This window comes from Nymphaea colorata, chromosome 3 (genome assembly GCF_008831285.2).
Source record: "Nymphaea colorata isolate Beijing-Zhang1983 chromosome 3, ASM883128v2, whole genome shotgun sequence".
NCBI lineage: Eukaryota > Viridiplantae > Streptophyta > Magnoliopsida > Nymphaeales > Nymphaeaceae > Nymphaea > Nymphaea colorata.
In genome coordinates, this window is record NC_045140.1 from 21,882,520 (window position 1) to 21,901,265 (window position 18,746).

The 18,746-nt window shown below is 40.4% G+C and overlaps 2 protein-coding genes across 2 annotated transcripts; one reads left to right on the top strand and one right to left on the bottom strand.

The window, feature by feature from the left end:
• The first annotated feature begins 1,395 nt into the window (after nucleotides 1-1,395).
• On the top strand, nucleotides 1,396-8,630 carry LOC116251535 (nucleobase-ascorbate transporter 11-like). Its single transcript, XM_031625861.2, has 10 exons — nucleotides 1,396-2,244; nucleotides 3,190-3,287; nucleotides 3,385-3,555; nucleotides 4,216-4,316; nucleotides 5,677-5,812; nucleotides 5,908-5,958; nucleotides 6,065-6,352; nucleotides 7,409-7,643; nucleotides 7,819-8,099; nucleotides 8,204-8,630. Exons 1-10 carry the CDS (start codon nucleotides 1,683-1,685, stop codon nucleotides 8,423-8,425), a joined length of 2,145 nt encoding a protein of 714 aa, XP_031481721.1. The 5' UTR covers nucleotides 1,396-1,682; the 3' UTR covers nucleotides 8,426-8,630.
• Nucleotides 8,631-8,722: 92 nt separating this feature from the next.
• On the bottom strand, nucleotides 8,723-17,700 carry LOC116251536 (NADPH--cytochrome P450 reductase-like). Its single transcript, XM_031625862.2, has 18 exons — nucleotides 17,177-17,700; nucleotides 15,001-15,060; nucleotides 14,828-14,904; nucleotides 14,677-14,734; nucleotides 14,496-14,582; nucleotides 14,385-14,421; nucleotides 13,186-13,255; nucleotides 12,844-13,032; nucleotides 12,650-12,742; nucleotides 11,612-11,837; nucleotides 11,447-11,530; nucleotides 11,154-11,305; nucleotides 10,977-11,073; nucleotides 10,386-10,535; nucleotides 10,206-10,283; nucleotides 9,402-9,524; nucleotides 9,199-9,312; nucleotides 8,723-9,083 (listed from the first exon to the last, which is right to left on the bottom strand). The coding sequence occupies exons 1-18, from the start codon at nucleotides 17,528-17,530 to the stop codon at nucleotides 9,003-9,005; spliced, it is 2,130 nt and encodes a 709-aa protein (XP_031481722.1). The 5' UTR covers nucleotides 17,531-17,700; the 3' UTR covers nucleotides 8,723-9,002.
• Nucleotides 17,701-18,746: the final 1,046 nt, after the last annotated feature.

The following is an 18,746-nucleotide window of genomic DNA, read 5'->3' on the forward strand; positions in this document are numbered from 1 at the left end:
GAACCAATGTCCGGGGGTAGTGCGCATCCAACTTACTCGTTTCGCTTTGTGATCGAGATAAGCAGGGCATCTCTTCTGCTTTTTGGTGTCCCACCTTCCCAGTGATTCCCCTTTTTGTACACATGCTTTTTCTGAAAGGCACTTTGTCAATTATAAATGAAGCACACTTTTCTATCTGTACCGCTCAGTAAATGGATTTACATTATAGCATAAAAGTGATGGTTACAGTTACGAATATTGTGCGCAAACTTGGGAGAGGGAGAGGGAGAGGGAGAGAGAGAGAGAGAGAAGAGAGAGCGAGAGAGAAGGTGAAAAGCTGTTTATTTATTTATTTGTGTCTTAAGGTTGTCCTTGGCCTTGAAGTCACCGGCGCAAATTCCAGTGTCCTCTCGTCACTCTGCATTTATTATTATGGCCTTCGACCCTGCAAAGTTCAACTCCAAACTTCTTCAACTCTTCATACTTGAGGATAAGAGTCAATAGAAAAAAGCGGAGTTATGTTAGCAGAAAAGGGAATATGAATAAAAACCTGCACTTCGCATGGGATGCATTTTAAGTTGTTTGTGAAAATAGGCTCCAATTGGCCCGAATCCGTCGATTTTAATCCAGTTGGTGGCAAGATTTATCGATTCGGCGTGTGCCAAATTCTTCCTTTTCTCTTTGTATCGAAAAAAAGGATATTTACTGATGTATTAAATTGGCAGTCTGACGGACTCCATTCGATTTTCCATTCTACCACCACACCGTCGAGGCTCGAGAGAGCGTGTATTAAAAAAAAAAAAAAATGACAACAACGGAGCGGAGTAGCTAGCTCTCCTCCAAGGCCCACCGCTCCACAAAGAACGGCTCCTAGCAACCCCACCGAGAGCTGGGAAGACTAGGGTCTTCCAAACAAAACGGCGATTCGCAATTCCACGCCAAAATGAGTCTGTCCATCGTAAATTAATGCTGCCCTTCCCCTCCAACTCTTTCGACTCGTTCTTTCTTTATTAGAAAACAATTGCTAATTGACATATAGAACTTGAAGAGCTATTCTATAGAAAAAAATAATTGTGAGGAAATGTATGTTATCAGCAAGTAGGTCTGAAGAACAATCTACCAAAAAAGAAAAGAGAGAGAAGGACGTCGTCGGGAATATCGTTAGAAATAGAACCTTTAGGTTTTACTGTTGCTATTGACTTAAATTGGTGGTGTTGAAATTTTGAAACTTCGAACGGAATTATTGAGAAAAACTGAGAAACACAAGGAGAGCAGAAAAGGGTGAAGCTCTCACGTGAGTCATTCATGAAAAGCAGTGGGGGTAAATACGTGAGCATGGAAAAAGGGGAAGAGGAAGAAGGGAGGTGGGGTGGGGGCCCACCTTTTTTCTAGATGACCAATGCCATGCCACTGCGGCGTATTTGGACAGTGGAGCGGCAACAGCAGAAAAAAAAGCTTCCCCAACGGAACCGAGGAAGAAGAAGCTGCCTTTACCCACTACTTCGCCTATCCTCCAACCACTCCCCACTTTATCCCTCACCCCTCTCTCCCTCGAAATCTCTCCCATCTCCATCTCTCTGCGTGTCTTTGCTTGCACGTCTCGCTTCCTCTCCATCATTGTGGGGGTGTGCCGCTGGCCCCCCACCCCTCCCGAAGCTTCTCATATTCGCCACTCTCTCTCTCTCTCTTTCCGCAGTCGATCCATGGCGAACGACCCGAAAGAGCCGCCAAAGTCACCAGAGAAACCAGAGGCACCGAGGGGAAAGAGGCCGAGAGGAGGTCCAGGGCCATGGCCCCCGAGGATCGAACCGTTCATGGCGCCGACGACCGATCTCAACCCCAGGGACCTCAAGACCTGGGCCAAGCGGACGGGCTTCAATCCAAATTTTTCCGGCGAGACCGCCAGCGTCAGCAGCGATCTGGAAAGCGGCTCGGCTCGCTGGGAGGCTCCGAGAAGGCCCGAGATCGAGGCGGTTCCGGTCGTCGAGAGGGTCCGGCCTGAGAGCTTGCGGGATGGAGTTCCTGAAATGAGGAGGCTTGCTGATCTAGCGCCGCCTCCGCCTCCGTCGACCTTAGCTGTCGTGGAGCCTCCGCCGGAACCGACGAATAAGGTTGCTCCAATCGGCGACGGCGGGGGTTCGAAGGGGCCGGAGAAGACCGAGAAGGAGGAGGCGGTAGCCCTGGGGATCGACCTGCCGGAATTCGCGGCAGCCGGGATACCGGCTTATACCCGGCGGCCGCTTGTTAGGAAAACATCCTGCCTCGGTGAGTCGGTTTTCCGATTGTTTTTCATCTTTTCTCATGCCTTATTTTCTTAGTTGAAATTTAAAATTTCAAAGAATTTACGAGAATGATGTTCGATCGTGGATGATATTATCCTCCACATTCAGAAATTGACGAAAAGAGCCCGCACGCTCACGCGAGCCCGATGTTTGCGGCGGATTCATCTGTCATTACAGCTGTTATTTTTTTGTAATTTTATTTCTTTAGCTTGGAACTATTTTCCTGGGGAATTTTGTCTCTTTATTGCACTTTTTGTTTTAGTTGGTAAACGGGTCGGATTATGTGGGTCCAGCTAAGTGGATATCCGACTGAGACTGAAGGAAACCGGAGAAGATCAGGACGGCTGACAATAACAAGTTAAAGCAGTTGGAGTCTTTGAGAGTTTGGGTTGTCCTCTTCTGGAACTGCTCCGCTTTTCATTTCCCTTTATGGATTCTGACTGGATCCGACCGAGAAGCGACTTGTTGCAGAACTGACCAGCGTCCAGCTCGCCCCACCTGCAAAAGTAGCCGTTGTGATCTTTCGCTGCTGGAAAATAGCGTTGTTCTTTTCCATAAGGCTATCAGATGTTCAAATTTTTCGAATAAGCGGGGAACGTTTACAAGTCAACCTGATAACTTCGGGCGTGCAAATTTCTAGAAGCAAGGCCTTTCTGGAATTTGTGAAAGTTAAAGGGCGTTTTGAGGAAATTATTCATGAGTCACGAGTTTCGTGACTGGAAATTGTTTTCTTTGGTTGAGTAACACGGTCGCCGAATTATTTCTACCCCTTATAGATTGTTTATAATCATGCAACAAATTGCTATGTCGCTTCTCCATGTGGGATGTATTAGCGCTCTGATGGCCTCATTTACTTGTGGATCTATATGTTATTGACCCAGCAACTTGGTACCGCTATTTGATCCTTTTCTTTAATTGGTAATTGCAGCCTCGCTTTCTTTCTACAGTTTGCAGCACTACCTCTCATTGGCAGGCTCACTTGTCTTCGTTCCTTTGGTCCTTGTCCCCGTGATGGGTGGAACAGATGTAATTCTTGTTTCCCTTTTAGTGAATAGCTCATCCTAAGGTTAGTAGCTTCAGGTGAGTGAGAAGATAAAACCATCTGTATTCTGATGATTTGCAGGAGGAAACTGCCACAGTGGTTTCGACGGTTTTGTTGGTAACTGGTATCGCCACGCTTCTCCATTCTTATCTTGGTACGCGACTCCCACTTGTTCAAGGGAGTTCTTTCGTGTATTTGGCTCCTGCTCTGGCCATTGCAAATTCTCGGGAGTTTCGAAATCTTAGTGAAAGCGTGAGCTGATTTCTTCACATGTTATCATGTTGCTGTTATTCGTTTAGTGTTTTCAAGTTCTTTCCCACGTGTTAATCCGACTATTTGTCCTTGTATACTTCAGTGGTAGTAGCATGTTAGAGAGGGCAGTATTTTGAATTTCGTGTGTGATCGGAATCAGTAGTTAGGGCCATAGCCCGTAAGGGATTCTCTTACAAAAAATTGTTCAAAAGATCTCCAAACTCATTAAGCTGAGATCTTTATGGATAGAGGTCTAATAGTTTGGGTGTAAAATGAGAATAATTTTTAAGAATTTTGCTTTTGACTTGAGAAATGATTTTCCTTTGGATGATAGAAACATCAAGTTAGTTATGGACCAGTATATCGCAGTGATCATGTCGGCATAAAAGAAGCATCTTTACTTGCTGGTTCATTATCCTCCTGCCTGCGGGCAAAAGTTTCTTCACACAAGTGTATTATTACCTTACGGGAAAATTTTCAGGTTTTGTAATTTAGCTTTAGAATGTTGCAGGCTTAAATATGCCATGTTAGATGTGCAGTTACGTGTTCATTCTTTTAGATTGGAACAACTCAAGTGCCTGGATATGTATGGGGTTAGAGCCCCAGACGACAGACAAGATTTGTTCACTTATCAGTGAAATTTCGTTTTTCTGGTTGCAGAGGTTCAAGCACATCATGAAAGAACTTCAAGGGGCAATAATTGTTGGCTCGATTTTCCAATGCATCTTCGGATACAGTGGCCTGATGTCTCTCTTTCTGAGGTCTCTCAAAGTCATGTTTACTAGTTCTTTTGTACTATCTTGCACTTTCGTATGAGCAATGTGCATGTTTGTGTGTGCGTATCAAACTGTTGGTGCTCCTAAGCTGTCTGCTTTGCTTGTGATATTTGTCTTCCCTGGCCTTCATTCCTCAAACAACCATATCTGCTTAAAAATATACTGATCCATTTCAAAAAACACTTTTTTTTTTAATGTTAAGATGTTCTTTCCTCATTAAGTTCTTGATTATTAACTTGGATCAGTTCTTAAAAGGCTGCACAGACATATACACATAGATAGTGTCCACTTAATTGAGATAACTTGCTTGAACCTGACTTATGGGCTCATGTATCAAGCATTTATAAAACCGAGGCTGGATGATATTTTTAAACGATGCCATAAACCACTAAACCTATATCTTTACAGCAACATCTGCTCCACTTGTTTATATGTGTCAGAGTTGCTGTTTACTTTGCAAACTAAAAATTTTCAATGATATCTATGTATTTTCAAGCATGGAAGAGAATATTTTCTTTCATGGAAATGTATAAGCCGACTAAATGCCACACATCATGAAGCTTATTCTTTTGCAAGTAAACCTTGGTTACCTCTTTTGTTATGTGAACTCATTTGAATTTCATCTTATGCGGCTGTTGTAGTGCCATAAAAGCTTATATTGTTTAATTTCTTGAACAGTAACAAGGACTTGTTTCTGTTTTGTCTATGCTTTTTCTTCATGCTGATGAGCAAATTAAAAGACTCATGAGTTGGGCCAAATATTTGCGTTACATTTGGACTCGCCAATTCCCTTTTGCCTTTGCCACATTTGTTGCACAAAATTTCCTATGCCAGTTGATGATATTCACGATGAGTCCTCTACTTCTAGTCTGGACCTTTGTTGTGCTGGGCTGCTGGCATTCTCCTATGGAATATCTTTAATTTCTACTTTACTAGCTACGTCAAAGACAATTCAATCAACAGTTTATAAGTTCATGCATGATTTTTCAAAGAAAACATAACATATACATATACCAGGCTCTACGAAGCTCCTTTCTTTAATCAAGTCAAATTTTTGTTTCAGAAAATTACTGAATCAAGTGCAGGCAACCCTGTCTGAGATTCTGAGTTGTTTGTTCTCATTATGTGTTTCTGCATACTCTCTGGATACAGGTGCTGAAACAAGTCTCTCATGCGCATTTTTTTGTCTGGAAACTGTGATTACTTGTAATTTAATGCTCATCTCATGTAGATAAGATTGTTTTGTACTTTTGTGAGTTTGAGCGATATTCAATGCACTTAATCTGTGTGAGCTCCATGTTAAGCAATAAATTATGGATTGGTGAGTAATTTTTGTGTGTTGCAGATTTATAAACCCAGTGACAATTGCGCCAACTGTTGCTGCAGTAGGTTTAGCATTTTTTGGTTATGCTTTCCCTCAAGCTGGAACCTGCATTGAGCTCAGCATTCCACAGCTTGTGTTGATTATTGTTTTCACTCTGGTAATTTCTTCAACGTTTCCAGTTCACTTGTATATCTACTTACTGTGCTTCATGTAGTCAAAGCTTACAACTGATAATTTTTTCGTTGTCTACAGTACCTTCGGAGGGTCTCCATATATGGGCACCGGATTTTCCAAGTTTATGCGGTACATACACCTTTTTGCTTGCTTAGGTTGCTGTTCAGTTGATCAAGTTATAGATTCTCATCTAAGTATTACTGATTTGCATTATTGACATGTTCAATTTCTCCAGGTTCCTCTTGGTGTTGCAATCACATGGGTATATGCATCCCTTTTGACTGCTAGTGGGGCTTACAACTTTAAGGGGTGTGATCCTAATATTCCAACTTCCAACATCTTATATGAAGCATGTAGAAAGCATGCAATCATTATGAAGCACTGCAGAACTGACGTTTCAGATGCATGGAGAACATCTGCTTGGTTTAGGATTCCATATCCTTTCCAATGGGGACTCCCAACCTTTCGTTTGAGGACTTGCATGATAATGGTTGTTGTGTCAGTAATTGCATCCGTTGACTCGGTAAGTGGCTCGAGTCCAAACCCAGGTACATCTGCTTCTTGCGGCAGCAGTAGCACTGTCTATTAACATTTCACGACCATCTCACAATTGGACTTCATGAATACTTTGAGATCCCCCAGAGTGTTTGATTTTTAGTTCAAGTCAAATAATAGTAACAGTGAGGTGGCAATTTGGCTCATTTTAATTACTTGGAGAATGGAAAAGTTGAGTAAATGCAAAAAGGTTTTAGGCTTTTAGCTATATGCATCTGTAGTTTTGGTACGATCGCTGACAGTCAGGTTAATGAAATGTAGGCTATGCTATGTCTATCTTACATATCTAGTCATCCAGTCGAGTGAATAAAAAATAACATAGTTACAAAATTGAAGCTCATATTTTCTAGTATAAAGTGATGGGTTTGTTCTTACTTGGTTGGTTGTTCATCAAGAAATTCAAAGAACTGAAAAAAGGGTAGATAACCAGATTATCTTTTTCAGAGTAGGTTGAACCAAGTTTTCCTTCCCTTCAGAAAACCAAGTGTAGACAAAGTTACATTACCTTCAGCAACAATCAGACGAGTCCCTTTAATGTATGCAATATTGCCTTTCTGATGGGCCTGCAAACATTACACTTGGGGCGTACAAAGAGCTCATTCCATCTCACAAGTTAGGTTCAGCCATCCAAGTGCGCTTTTTTTCTCTCTTAATGTAAATGTGCTACCTCTAGTTCATTCATTTTCTGGCTCATTTCCTGTTCCATACAACCATATATGAAGGTGTACACTCACCCACCTTATTTTTCTTATGATTTACCATTGGTACAACCTACCTGAAGAATGCAACGTTTATATTGTCTAGAGAAACAAACCTGTACTTTGTTCTTTTACGTAAGCTTGCTTTTGTTTGGACAAGCTAAGAGTTATGATGCTTTGTATCAAATATACTTGGTCAGAACCATCTCATCAATAGCATTGTTTGAGTCCAACAAAGGAAGAGACTGCTTATTGCTCTTTCAAAGTAACAAATAGATATGCTTTGTAGTGGTTTTGTTGCAACTCACTGTGTTAACCATCCTCAGGTTGGATCCTATCATGCTTCCTCTTTACTGATCAATTCAAGTGCCCCAACACCTGGAATTGTGGGTAGAGGTATTGGTCTAGAAGGATGCACAAGCATCCTTGCCGGCATGTGGGGGACAGGAACTGGGTCCACAACATTGACGGAGAACGTTCACACCATAGGAATAACTAAAATGGGAAGTCGAAAAGCTGTAGAGGTGGGGGCCGTGGTCCTGATTGTTTGCTCCTTCATGGGTAAGATAAAATTTAAATATTTTTGTCTTTTTCATTTGTTTTCAGGTCATTATTACCGTCAACGTACACTATTTTTCAGTACTTTGGATAAAAAGCAGATTCAAAATGGTTTAGAAAATTATGGGTGCTTGCATCTGCCCTATGTAACTGAAATCAGTTAATCCATAATCCACAGGAAAAGTAGGTGCAGTCATTGCTTCAATCCCACTGGCCATGGCAGCTTCAGTTCTATGTTTTATGTGGGCTATGGTTGTTGCACTTGGTTTATCAACTCTGCGGTACACCGACGGCGGAAGCTCCCGCAATGTATTAATAGTGGGACTCTCTTTGTTCTTATCTGTGTCTGTCCCAGCATATTTTCAGCAGTATGGTGCCACCATCAACCTCATACTTCCGAGCTACATATCTCCCTATGTTGCCCTATCTGATGGGCCGATCCATACAGGGAACAAGGACGTAAGTAGCATCACTGTCATAAGCTGCATGATCCTTCGGAATTTTTTTTGGACGGGATATTTAACTTGTATATATATATATTTGTCCTTTGGACATCTGTGCAGTTTGACTTTGCAGTAAACGGCCTCCTGTCACTTCACATGGTAGTTGCTTTTCTGGTTGCGTTCATTCTAGACAACACTGTTCCTGGCAGCAAGCAAGAAAGAGGAGTTTACATTTGGTCTAGAGCATCGGAGGTGGCTAATGATCCCAATTTTGTCTCTGAATACGCATTGCCATCTAAAATTGCTCGTTGCTTTCGTTGGGTGAAATGGGTTGGCGCGTGAATCAGCAGTCTATCTAATGGTCTGCTACTAGTGCAGACCAATACCAGTAAAAGATCCTTTGTAATCGATTGCATTTTTCTGCTAAGTCAGCACGGTTGATGGTGTTGCATGGGAAAGGGTATTCCTTTCAGTCTTGTAATTTTCCCCCACTTGTTTATACCGGGAGAAAGAATTGAATAGAGAATAGAATGGAAATTTACTTGCCTTTTCTGTGTATATTTCTCAAAAGAAGAAAACATCAGGATGAATGATTACTATTCATCTCATGACTATGTTAAAAATCAGCATCAGCAAGAATAATATGAAACCCTCTAAACTACTCCTTTACATGTACCCATAACACGCTTATTCTGGTGCAACCATTATTTTATCCAGGACAGTATACTCACAAATTACAATTGGTGATACTTCAATAACACCCAGGAGGGCTTGCTTTCTTTGTCATGAAGAAACACGAACCCCTCCTGAGTAATTTAATGGGGGCAACTCACAAGACGCCTCTCCTTGTGCCACTGTACGCACACAGGGAAACCGGCCAACAAGTTCAAACAGAGATCACCTTCAACTGAGGGGCGCATCACCAAACATCTCGCAAGTATCTTCCCTCTGTCTGTAGTTTTTTAACTGCTGCCTCGGCTTTTGTTGAATCCAATTGTCCCTAACAAAATTACATAAGTTATCGTTACGCTAGCCTTCAGACATGATTGATGAGCAACTCAATCAATAAAGAGATGTCCTCAGACAAACAAAAACTCAACATTTACAAATTATACCTGCTCCTGGGCGATGGTGTGTAAAGTACGATGGACGTCTCTTGCCATTCCTTTGGCATCACCACAAACATAGATATAACCATTTTCAGATATCACATCCCAGAGATATGCTGCCTGCACCATATATTTGAGATGATTTAAGAATTTCCATAAAAGAAATAAAATAGGTCCAGAAAGGCAAAAACATCTGCACGAGAAACTACCTTCTCCATCATCTTATGTTGAACATATTCCTTCTGTGGTCCTTCACGGGAGAAGGCAACAACCAGCTCCGTCAGCACTCCTTGATCAACAAAGTTCTTCAATTCATCCTCATAAATGAAATCCTACAGCAAAATGATTGCAATTTGGCAAAAGTTACGAATTTTCTTCCCCTTTTAAAAGACAAAACCATTGACACTGATGAGAAAAACAGTAAGCTGTAAAATTTATTAACCTGCAGAGTAAATGAAGACAATTAAGAGAAAACGTGCCATCTTAGAGATACATAATCATACAATTGTTAAAAGAAATTACTTATTTTGCCCCAACTACGGGATCTACAGTGGCAACACATGGACCCCCAAAACAACAGATTCAAAAGTCAACCAATGAGAGTTTTCTTTCTCAAAAGCAACAAAAATAATCTTTTGAAATGTATAAAGGAAAACGACAAAGATTACTTTTGGTTGAAGAGCACATTGTTTTAGCCAAATAACTACATCGTCCATTGAAATAGTTTCATAAAAACAGTTGAGCTTCTTGTTCTCAGGACCCACCAAAGAAAAACAAGTATTTTTCATTGAGTAACCATCTTGTGCACAAGATGTTACCATGGATTACCATCTGGAAGAAGTGTCAGCAGCAAAACATTAAAGCAAATCTTCAATATGAAGGCATTTAGTAAAAGTAAAGAAGGTTAAATGTGGATCCTATAAACCATCTACTAAAACACTGTAGAATCACATTGTCTATCCCAATGTCTTACATGTTCAGATTTCATGATACACAGAACAAAGTGAACATACCATCTTGCGATTTCTGCACCCAAAGAAAAGAACAGCAGTACCAAGTTCAACTCCCTCTTCTTTCAGCGCCAACCTTTCCTATTAGAATGGCAACAAGACGGAATTAGTCAATCACAAAAAAGGGAAGAAAAGAAAATCAAAGGACAAGAGGACAAGAACAGGTAAGCATTATCTACTAACCTGCAGAAATCCTCTGAAAGGTGCCAAACCAGTACCAGGACCAATCATAACAATTGGAGTTGATGAGTTCACTGGAAGCTTAAAGTTTGACTGTCTTACAAAAATTGGAGCCCAACTACAATCATGACTCTTCTCTAGGGGCGCTGCACGCTGTCATCATTATTTTATGTCAGAAGCATGGAGTTATTTCTCAACCAGTGTTCAAATAATCACGCTGGCAATTTTTTTTTTCCCGTTTTGGAGAAGAAGAGAGCAAGAGATTAATAACAAGGGTAAGACGGTTTTAAATAAAAAAAGTCTGTAACAGAAAAAGGAAAGTAAAACATAAAGAGGAATATGTAAAATAACAATTTTGTTCCCCAAAATTGCACAATGTTTGTTATATGTATTGGTGATGTTTTCACATGCAATACTTTCAGAATATTGGAAATACCGGTGACCACGGTGCCTCAACTAACAGTATCATGGCTCAACAGCCATCCATGATAACTTTCAATATCGGAAATACTAGTACCATAGTGCAAAGTGCACCTCAAACTTACATATGCATACATGTGGTCACAAACACATCATGCCTGCACAGGATCATACCTTCATCCACGTTGAGCAAACACCCATATGAATCCTTCCTGTTGGACTTGGTCCATATACTACTGCACATGTGACATGAATTCTTGAGGGTGCAAATCTGCACAATCACAGCATGTGGATAGTGAATCTATACAAGTGATATATCTTGAGATGATTGTGATTTGCATAGCTTCTTACCTGGGAGATGATGAAATTGAATAATATCTGGGTTGTAGACGAGGGGCTACTGCTGCAAAGAAAACACCAAGAGGAGGTCTGGCAGATGGAAATTCAGCCATTACTTCCAAAAGACTCCTTTGGTTGCCAACTACCCACTGTGAGTACTCGTCCTGAAGAAAAAGAGAGAAAGATTCTTTAATAAGAAAAAAAAACTAAGAAAAAAGAAGGACAATATAGTTAAGCAAGAAATGTCCCAAAGTAATCTAATATATGCAACAAAAAGCAATACAATTATTACAATAAGCTCCCACCTTTCCTGCAGGTGATGACAAGAACCTTAGTCGATCAGCTTCATTTGGATCAGATGCATGGGCAGCCAAAGCAACAAGAGCAGCCTGTTTAGGACAACTGAATTAAATATCACTAGCACAATTAAATTGGTGAAAGTAATGCACTTATTTTTAAATGCATCACACCTTTCTTGGTGGATTCAAGAGATCTGCATAACAGGCAAGTGCTGTTCTTAAAGTGCACGGGCCTGGAAATGGAGGTGGCACTGAGCATCCAAGTGCTGTACCATCTTCATTGTCTGCATGGATTGAAAATACCAAATCCAATGGCTGTCCTAACAAAACTCCTGCTTCTTCAATTGTTTCAATGCAATTCTCAGCATAGACACCAACATGATCTCCAGTCTCATACCTGAAGAATTTTATACACATTTCATTAGCCTTACCATATCAGAAACCCAAAGAAGGCTATGCAATGGCACCAAATGCAGCAGAGACAGAAATATGGATTAAAGAAAAAAAACGGATATGAAATAGATTGAAGCTAGGTAGAGAGACAGTACAAAGAATACACCAAATTTTTTATCAACTTCATTCAGATCCCTCTCTTCTTTGAGATAAAATCCTGGTTACTTTTCTCCTCAAAGTCATGCACAAAAAGTCCTTACTATCTGTCGTTCCTTGAGGTCAAAAGTATAAGTCAGAGAACAAACTGATGTTTTAATTCTAGAGGTTACAAGGTACTCAGTCTCAAATATCAGTATGGTTCTGAAAATACCGTGCACTCTTATCAACACTATGCTAGTGGCATCCTACTGACAGTCAAATGCACATTTCAGGAAAACCTGTTGCAAAAACTAATACCCCTATACACCCAGTCAGTTCACCGATTCACCAAACAACTAATATTCATAATACAGGTAGAATAGGTTGTTCAATTTTTTATGCTTTTGCAGTAGCTTCTGCAAATGCAGAAAGATGAGAGCAACTCCAAAGTTCTTTCAGATAAAACCAACTTTCAGAAACATACAAGTTTAAAAATCTTTTCACAAAAAAATGCACACATGCTAACTACTATAAAATGGACAGGACATGAAAATTAAAAGTAATTGGAAAATCCTGCAGGAGGAAAGACACCTACACCACACAAAATGATACAGTTCCAATTATCCTGTTAAATATTTAAATGAAGAAAAAATAGGCAGTGCTAAAAGTAGTACTTACATAAGGCCCGTTCCTCCAATATCAAACTCCAAATGTATGCAGGATCGGTCAGAAGCAGGCATGTGAAGCTCTCTTTGAACAGCCACATTGCACCTTTTTTTAATAGAAAAGAATGCCACTGTCAACAATGTGGAGGAAACAGAAAAGAAGGGCAGTGAATCTACACCAACATAGGAAGCATAGCTCCAAGCTACCTGCATGGGTGGTGGATGTCGAACAAAGCATTTCCATTGGCCACAGTTAAAAATCTGTCCTCCAACACTGCAGCTTTTGAGTCATGAACTACAAGCCTGTATTCTGGAACAGCAGCAGTATAAGAAGCAACTGGAGCATCATCTTCATCACGAAGCAACTGATCCAATTCAGGCCATAATAGCTCTTTCCTAAAATAAGAAACCCGAGTAGTTTACCATTGTGCATGATTTGAGAAATCTAGACAACAGAGTGGGATTTCCATCTTCCCAAGGCAGGAAAGCAGTTTCAGCAAAAAAATTAGTGAATCACAAGAAAAATAGCATAAGCATGTAATGGTGTACCATGCACCAAAATCATCCTCAATACATTGATCATCATCACCAAGTCCAACTGCGACCAGACGCTTCGCACCTATTTTCAATGTTAGGAATCATATTAAAACTCTACCATAGAATACCCAAGCTATTGGAATTGAATTTTCTTCAACCGAACAATACATCTTCCAAACAGGGGAACAAAGAAAAAATACTCATGATAAAGCACCAAATTACAATGGTCCTCTGAAGTTTCTTGGGACTATTGATAATGCATCATTCGTATAAGTAGACCACGTGTACCCAAGTACATATAAATTCTATGTTGTATATTGAACATATAATTACAGATACAGCAATATATAACAGCATGTATATAGTTGCAGTCACGAAAGTGGAACAAAGAAAACGGAAGTTGTAATGTTAGTAGAATGGAAGGACTTAAATCATTGGCCAATGAAAAGAAGCAAGGAAAAAATGACATGAAAGATGAAGATGAAGATGATGCAGGGAGAAGGTAAAGGAGAGGAGCAGTTGACTAAAAAAAGAAGTCGAAGAGGAGTCGGTCGGTGAAAAAAGGTACCAAAAATGGACAAAAGAGGAGTCGGTCAGTGCTGACCGTGCCCAAAAAAGGTCAAATACGACCCTGGGTACGTTGACCGTACCCGACACCCCCAAGCACCGGGTCCGTGCCATGTCGGAGGCGCACCCGTGTCCAGGCGAGTTGACACTGACACTTCAGGTGCACAGGCTCACCTGTGTATCAAAGCTTACAACAATGTCTATTCTTCTCAAGTATTTGCAATTGCAAATGTCTCACATACTATAGTGACTGTCTGTCACCTTACTTCTTAAAATTTGCAACTTTTTGTTTCTTTTGGTAAGGTGTACAGGACTGGTGGCTAGAGATAAGCAGAGGCAAGCCCACCATTAAGAAAAAAAAGTTGTGGACATTTATGTCTCATTTTCGATGGTTCCACAACATCATTCTTGAGAAACCAACTGGTTATCCAAAAGATTAACATCAGTATGATCGGAAACAACTAACTTTTTGTTTAATAATGTAAAATAAAACTGTGCCCTTTGTTCAAATTAGGTAGAGAGAGAGAGAAAAAAAACACACATAGAAGAAGCAAAACTTGAAATTATCAAACCAAAAACCACTTGGAATACAAAGTAACGATATGAAGTGGAAAAGCATCAAGCACATGCTCAAAACAGCTCACCTTGTTCATTAAGCTTCTCATCTACAACCTTGGCAACCTGGTTTTGAAAAGTTGAAAAAATAAGTACCAAATCATGGAATTGACAAGAACATAAGCACCTTTCAGATATACCTTATTAAAATGCTCATACTGCCTGTTGCCCAAACCAAAAACAGCATAAGAAAGGTGCTCAAGCCATTTATCAGTTTCTTCCTTTCCCTGTCAAAATAAATACAGAGTTTCCAACTTTACAATTAACCTCACAGGAAGCTTTGACGAGAAACCATAATTGGCTAGCTAGCATCAACATCACCTCTGTAAACCATTTATAAAATCTTGCAGCATTATCAGTTGGTTCACCATCTCCATAACTACAGAAAATGAAAGGAATAATAAGTGAAGCTTCCTTGATCATCTACTTATAATTGACCTGAACAACATGACACAATAATTATCTGTGTTACGTGGCTAATGTCAAAATGACTAATGTTTCTTTCTTCAGTTTGTCTTCATATTCTTCATCATCTGCAGCATAGTCATCCTGAAAAACTCCAATCATCTTGTATTTGTCAAAACAGGGAAATTCAAGCATCATATACACAATAAACTCCATGTGATTACATTTTAGTTTACCCACCAGGTCGACAACCTTAAAAGTTGCCTTATCATAACGTGCCTTTGCTTCCTCAGCTAAAGCCTGACAAAATGAGAAAGAGTAGAAAGTGTAGTAAGTTAACAAATGCACAATGAATCAAATATGACAATGGGAGATAAACAAATAAATAAATAAACCATCAATATACCAACAATAAGCATATCAGCAAAAGAGCTTCTTCGATATGTCTATTTCATTAAGATAACAGCCAGCAAAACATCTGGCTTGCTTATTTCCATCTAAGGAAAGAAGAGATGGGCAATTCTGTAGAAAAATTAGACTCAAGGATGGTGAAAAAGAAAAATACAGTAAAAGATACTTCAGATATGTATGCTCAACATTTCAATTTATTTTTCTGTTTTCTTGTTTTCCGAGTTAATCTTCTATTATTTAACCAAGGTCGATTGTTGAGGATAATTCCACATTTCCAGGTAAAACAAGTAACTTTCTTTATGTTTTTTTCCCAGGAGAAAAAGAAAAGAAGATGGAATTTATCTATTTCCAAATCCAGTGTTCCTACAAGAAGCTGATGAGGGAAAAGAAAAAATGTTCTTGAGTGATATGTCTTATTCACAAATTTTAGGTATTTGCTCTTTTATCTTAGAAATCATGCTAATAAAGTTATAATCATATCAAACATCAATTCTATCACTTCCCTGAGAACATTCAAATGGCATGAAGGTGCAACAGTGAACCATCTAAATGCATCATCTGCGTCCTACGAATGGCAATTATCACAAAAAGTCTGAACAAGTCATGAGTGATTCAAACTGAAATTTGTCTACTAATGCTAGTGGTATCCCAATAAAAAACTTCTCAGCTCTTCAGGGTTAATTTTCTTTTTCTTCCCAATGCATGTTCTTGAAACCAAAAATGTTTCTTCCTATGGATCTAAACTTGCATCACTTTTACTGTACTGAAGAATAAATCCGAAGCCTGATTAGACGCCGAATCTGTCATCAGATTTTTCTGTTTAGTCTCGTTTTCTCTTTCTCCAATTTTTCTGTGACAGTGATACTAATTTTCTCTAAGTTGCACAAAGTTACAGGAAAATGGAAAAGGTTGCCTCTCTCCAGCAAAAAACCTCATATCAAATAATCTATTGGCAATTAGTTATATGTTAGATAACAATCACAAATGCCAACACAGTGCTAAATGTTGAACGGTGACAAGGGTCCAAGGTGTGCGCTGTGCCCATGAATGTTCCTACTTCCTAGGATATCACCCGAATTCAAGAATTAAAGTGAAAGAAGCTTTAACATATAAAGGATACCTAAAAACAGCAAGCCAAGAGCATCTATATGCTGTTCATAAGCTCATGCTCAGAGCCCTGAATTGACTTATTGCAAGCTTTTATTTGTGATGCATTTCGGTCCACCGAAACATCAGTGGCATGTATTCATTATAAAGTCCTGCTTTTCCACCACCAGGTACACCAGCAAATAAAACAGAAACATGAAGAAAAGTAAAGAAACTTTGGCAGAGAAATATTTTATCAATTGATAAGCTAAAGATGAAAATATGCTGCTGAATCCAGTTTATGACAATTAAATAAGATTATTTCTCAGGTACGCAACACGGTCCTACTGTCAGTTCTGCAGAATCCCGATAGTAATGTAGCCGAAACGGCTAAACATAGCATCTGTCAAGCGTAATACTAAAGACCTAAAGCTAAAATGTATTTTGTCATCTCTTCCGCAATCACGAAGAAAACGACCAGATACTGAAATAATGCGTCCATATTTAACTGATTTTTTAATTATAGAGGCAGAACCAAATCCGCACGAGAAATGCCTGGAAAAGCTACAGGCATCTCACGTTCAATTAAGAATTTCGACACATTAGAACTGGAAAATTAAATCGTCGTTTCCAAACGCGATCGTTTGATCAAGAATTGCCTTTCTACCTAGCAAAACCCTAAGTCTATGAGAAACCAGAAAAAGAGAAATCAAAAGTGTACAACCGTGAGTGTCTTCCTTACTGGACGTAGAGGCAACTGAACTTACAAGCTTTATACTTCAAGCGAAACTTACCAATTTCTCCAGGCCTCATTGATCGTGAAGCGGAAAGAAACTACAAAAATCTCCAATCGCATCTCCAAGAACCATCACTAAGCACCAAAAATGAAAACCCGAAAGCAAAGCCCCAGAAATTTCACCTTCGCGAATCCCTCCGCGGTGCCGGTTTGCGTGCCGAACAGGATCGTCACCTTCTTCTTCCCAGGATCCAAGTCCACGTCCGGGTCATCGCGCACGATGAGCGGCCGCGGAGCCTCCGACGGCCTCGCGGGCTTCTGGCCGGAGAACCGCCTCCAGAAGACGAACAAACACCCGACGAACGCCGCTAAAAGCGTCGTCAGCAACACGATCAATTGCGGGTTTTCTCGGAGAGCCAGACCGCGAGTCGTCACGTCGCCGGAACCAGATTTTCCGGTCAGCAGCGCTATAAGGAAATCGAGGCCGGACATCTCGACTAGGCTTTTCTCCACGTCCGAATTCGAGCTTGCCTGCATTGCTCTCCAAGTTCCCACGGAATGATTCTGGAATCAACCTCAGGAGAGAGAGAGAGAGATGAGGAGCTGAGGATCTCCCTAGTCTCTCCACTCTTCCCGGCGCCCTCTTTAGAAAGACAGAGCTCTACCCTTCGCGGGGGAGCGGAGAGAGCAGAGAGCGAGACGAAAAAAAGACTGAATCCTGTCCTCGCGACAAAAGGACCCCTTTCTTGATTCCCCAATTACGGAAACGCCCTAGCCTTGTAGCGGCCCATAGATATCGTAGCGCGATTCACGATCCGGATCATATTGGACCAAGATCCGGACTATACTTTATATATGGACCAAACTTTTAACGCTTATGACCCCACGCGAGCGGACCCGAAATCTCCAAACCCTTAATTGTTTTTTTTTTTTTCTTTTCCTGAAACATCAAAAGGGGCAGATCCTTTTCTAACCGATATAATTCAACACTTTAATCTTAATTTCAAAATTGTTAAAAAAACAGGGGCAAAATATTAAATCAGCAAAGGGGACAAGAGACACCAGTGAATCAAGTGTTGGATTCATGCTTTTGAGGCGGATTTGACGCCGGTTTTGATAATGTCGTTCCATTTATTTTGACATCAAAATAACGGCAACGATAGATTGAAACCTAACTATTGCCCCCAATAACTTTTTTTTCCTTGTGCGTTTGGATTCGTTGATATTTTAAAGTTGCTTTTTGGACGATATTTTGGTGGATCCCATGAAAACTATCTGACCCGACCCACCCAAGTTCGTGCAGGGCCTGAGGACCCTCTCGTGCGGCCCTCTTGTGTGGCAGGGCGCAGTAATTCTTTTGTCTACCGGGGGGCAATTGTAGTCCTACCCGTGTATTTCTTATTTCTCCCCACAAACGGGCGCCCCTCTTATGGGGAGCCGCCGAAGCGAGGGGCGGGGGTTCTGTGTAAGTTACGAAAACACCCTCGAGGTACAGGTTTCAACCCACGTGCGTTGTCGGAGTTGGGACAATTCAGGACGGACACACCATCGATTGAATCCAGTCAAGCGGATCGTCTCCGCCATCATTGCAGATCCGATACCTTTGAATCTGATACTAGATTCATCCGATAAAAAAGTAAGATCTGATTTTAAAAGTTGATTAACTTTTCATGTGATCGGATGCTTACATTAAACTATAGCTTAATTGAGGTTGCCAAAATCACTTCCACATCCTATTGATTTTATGTGACTG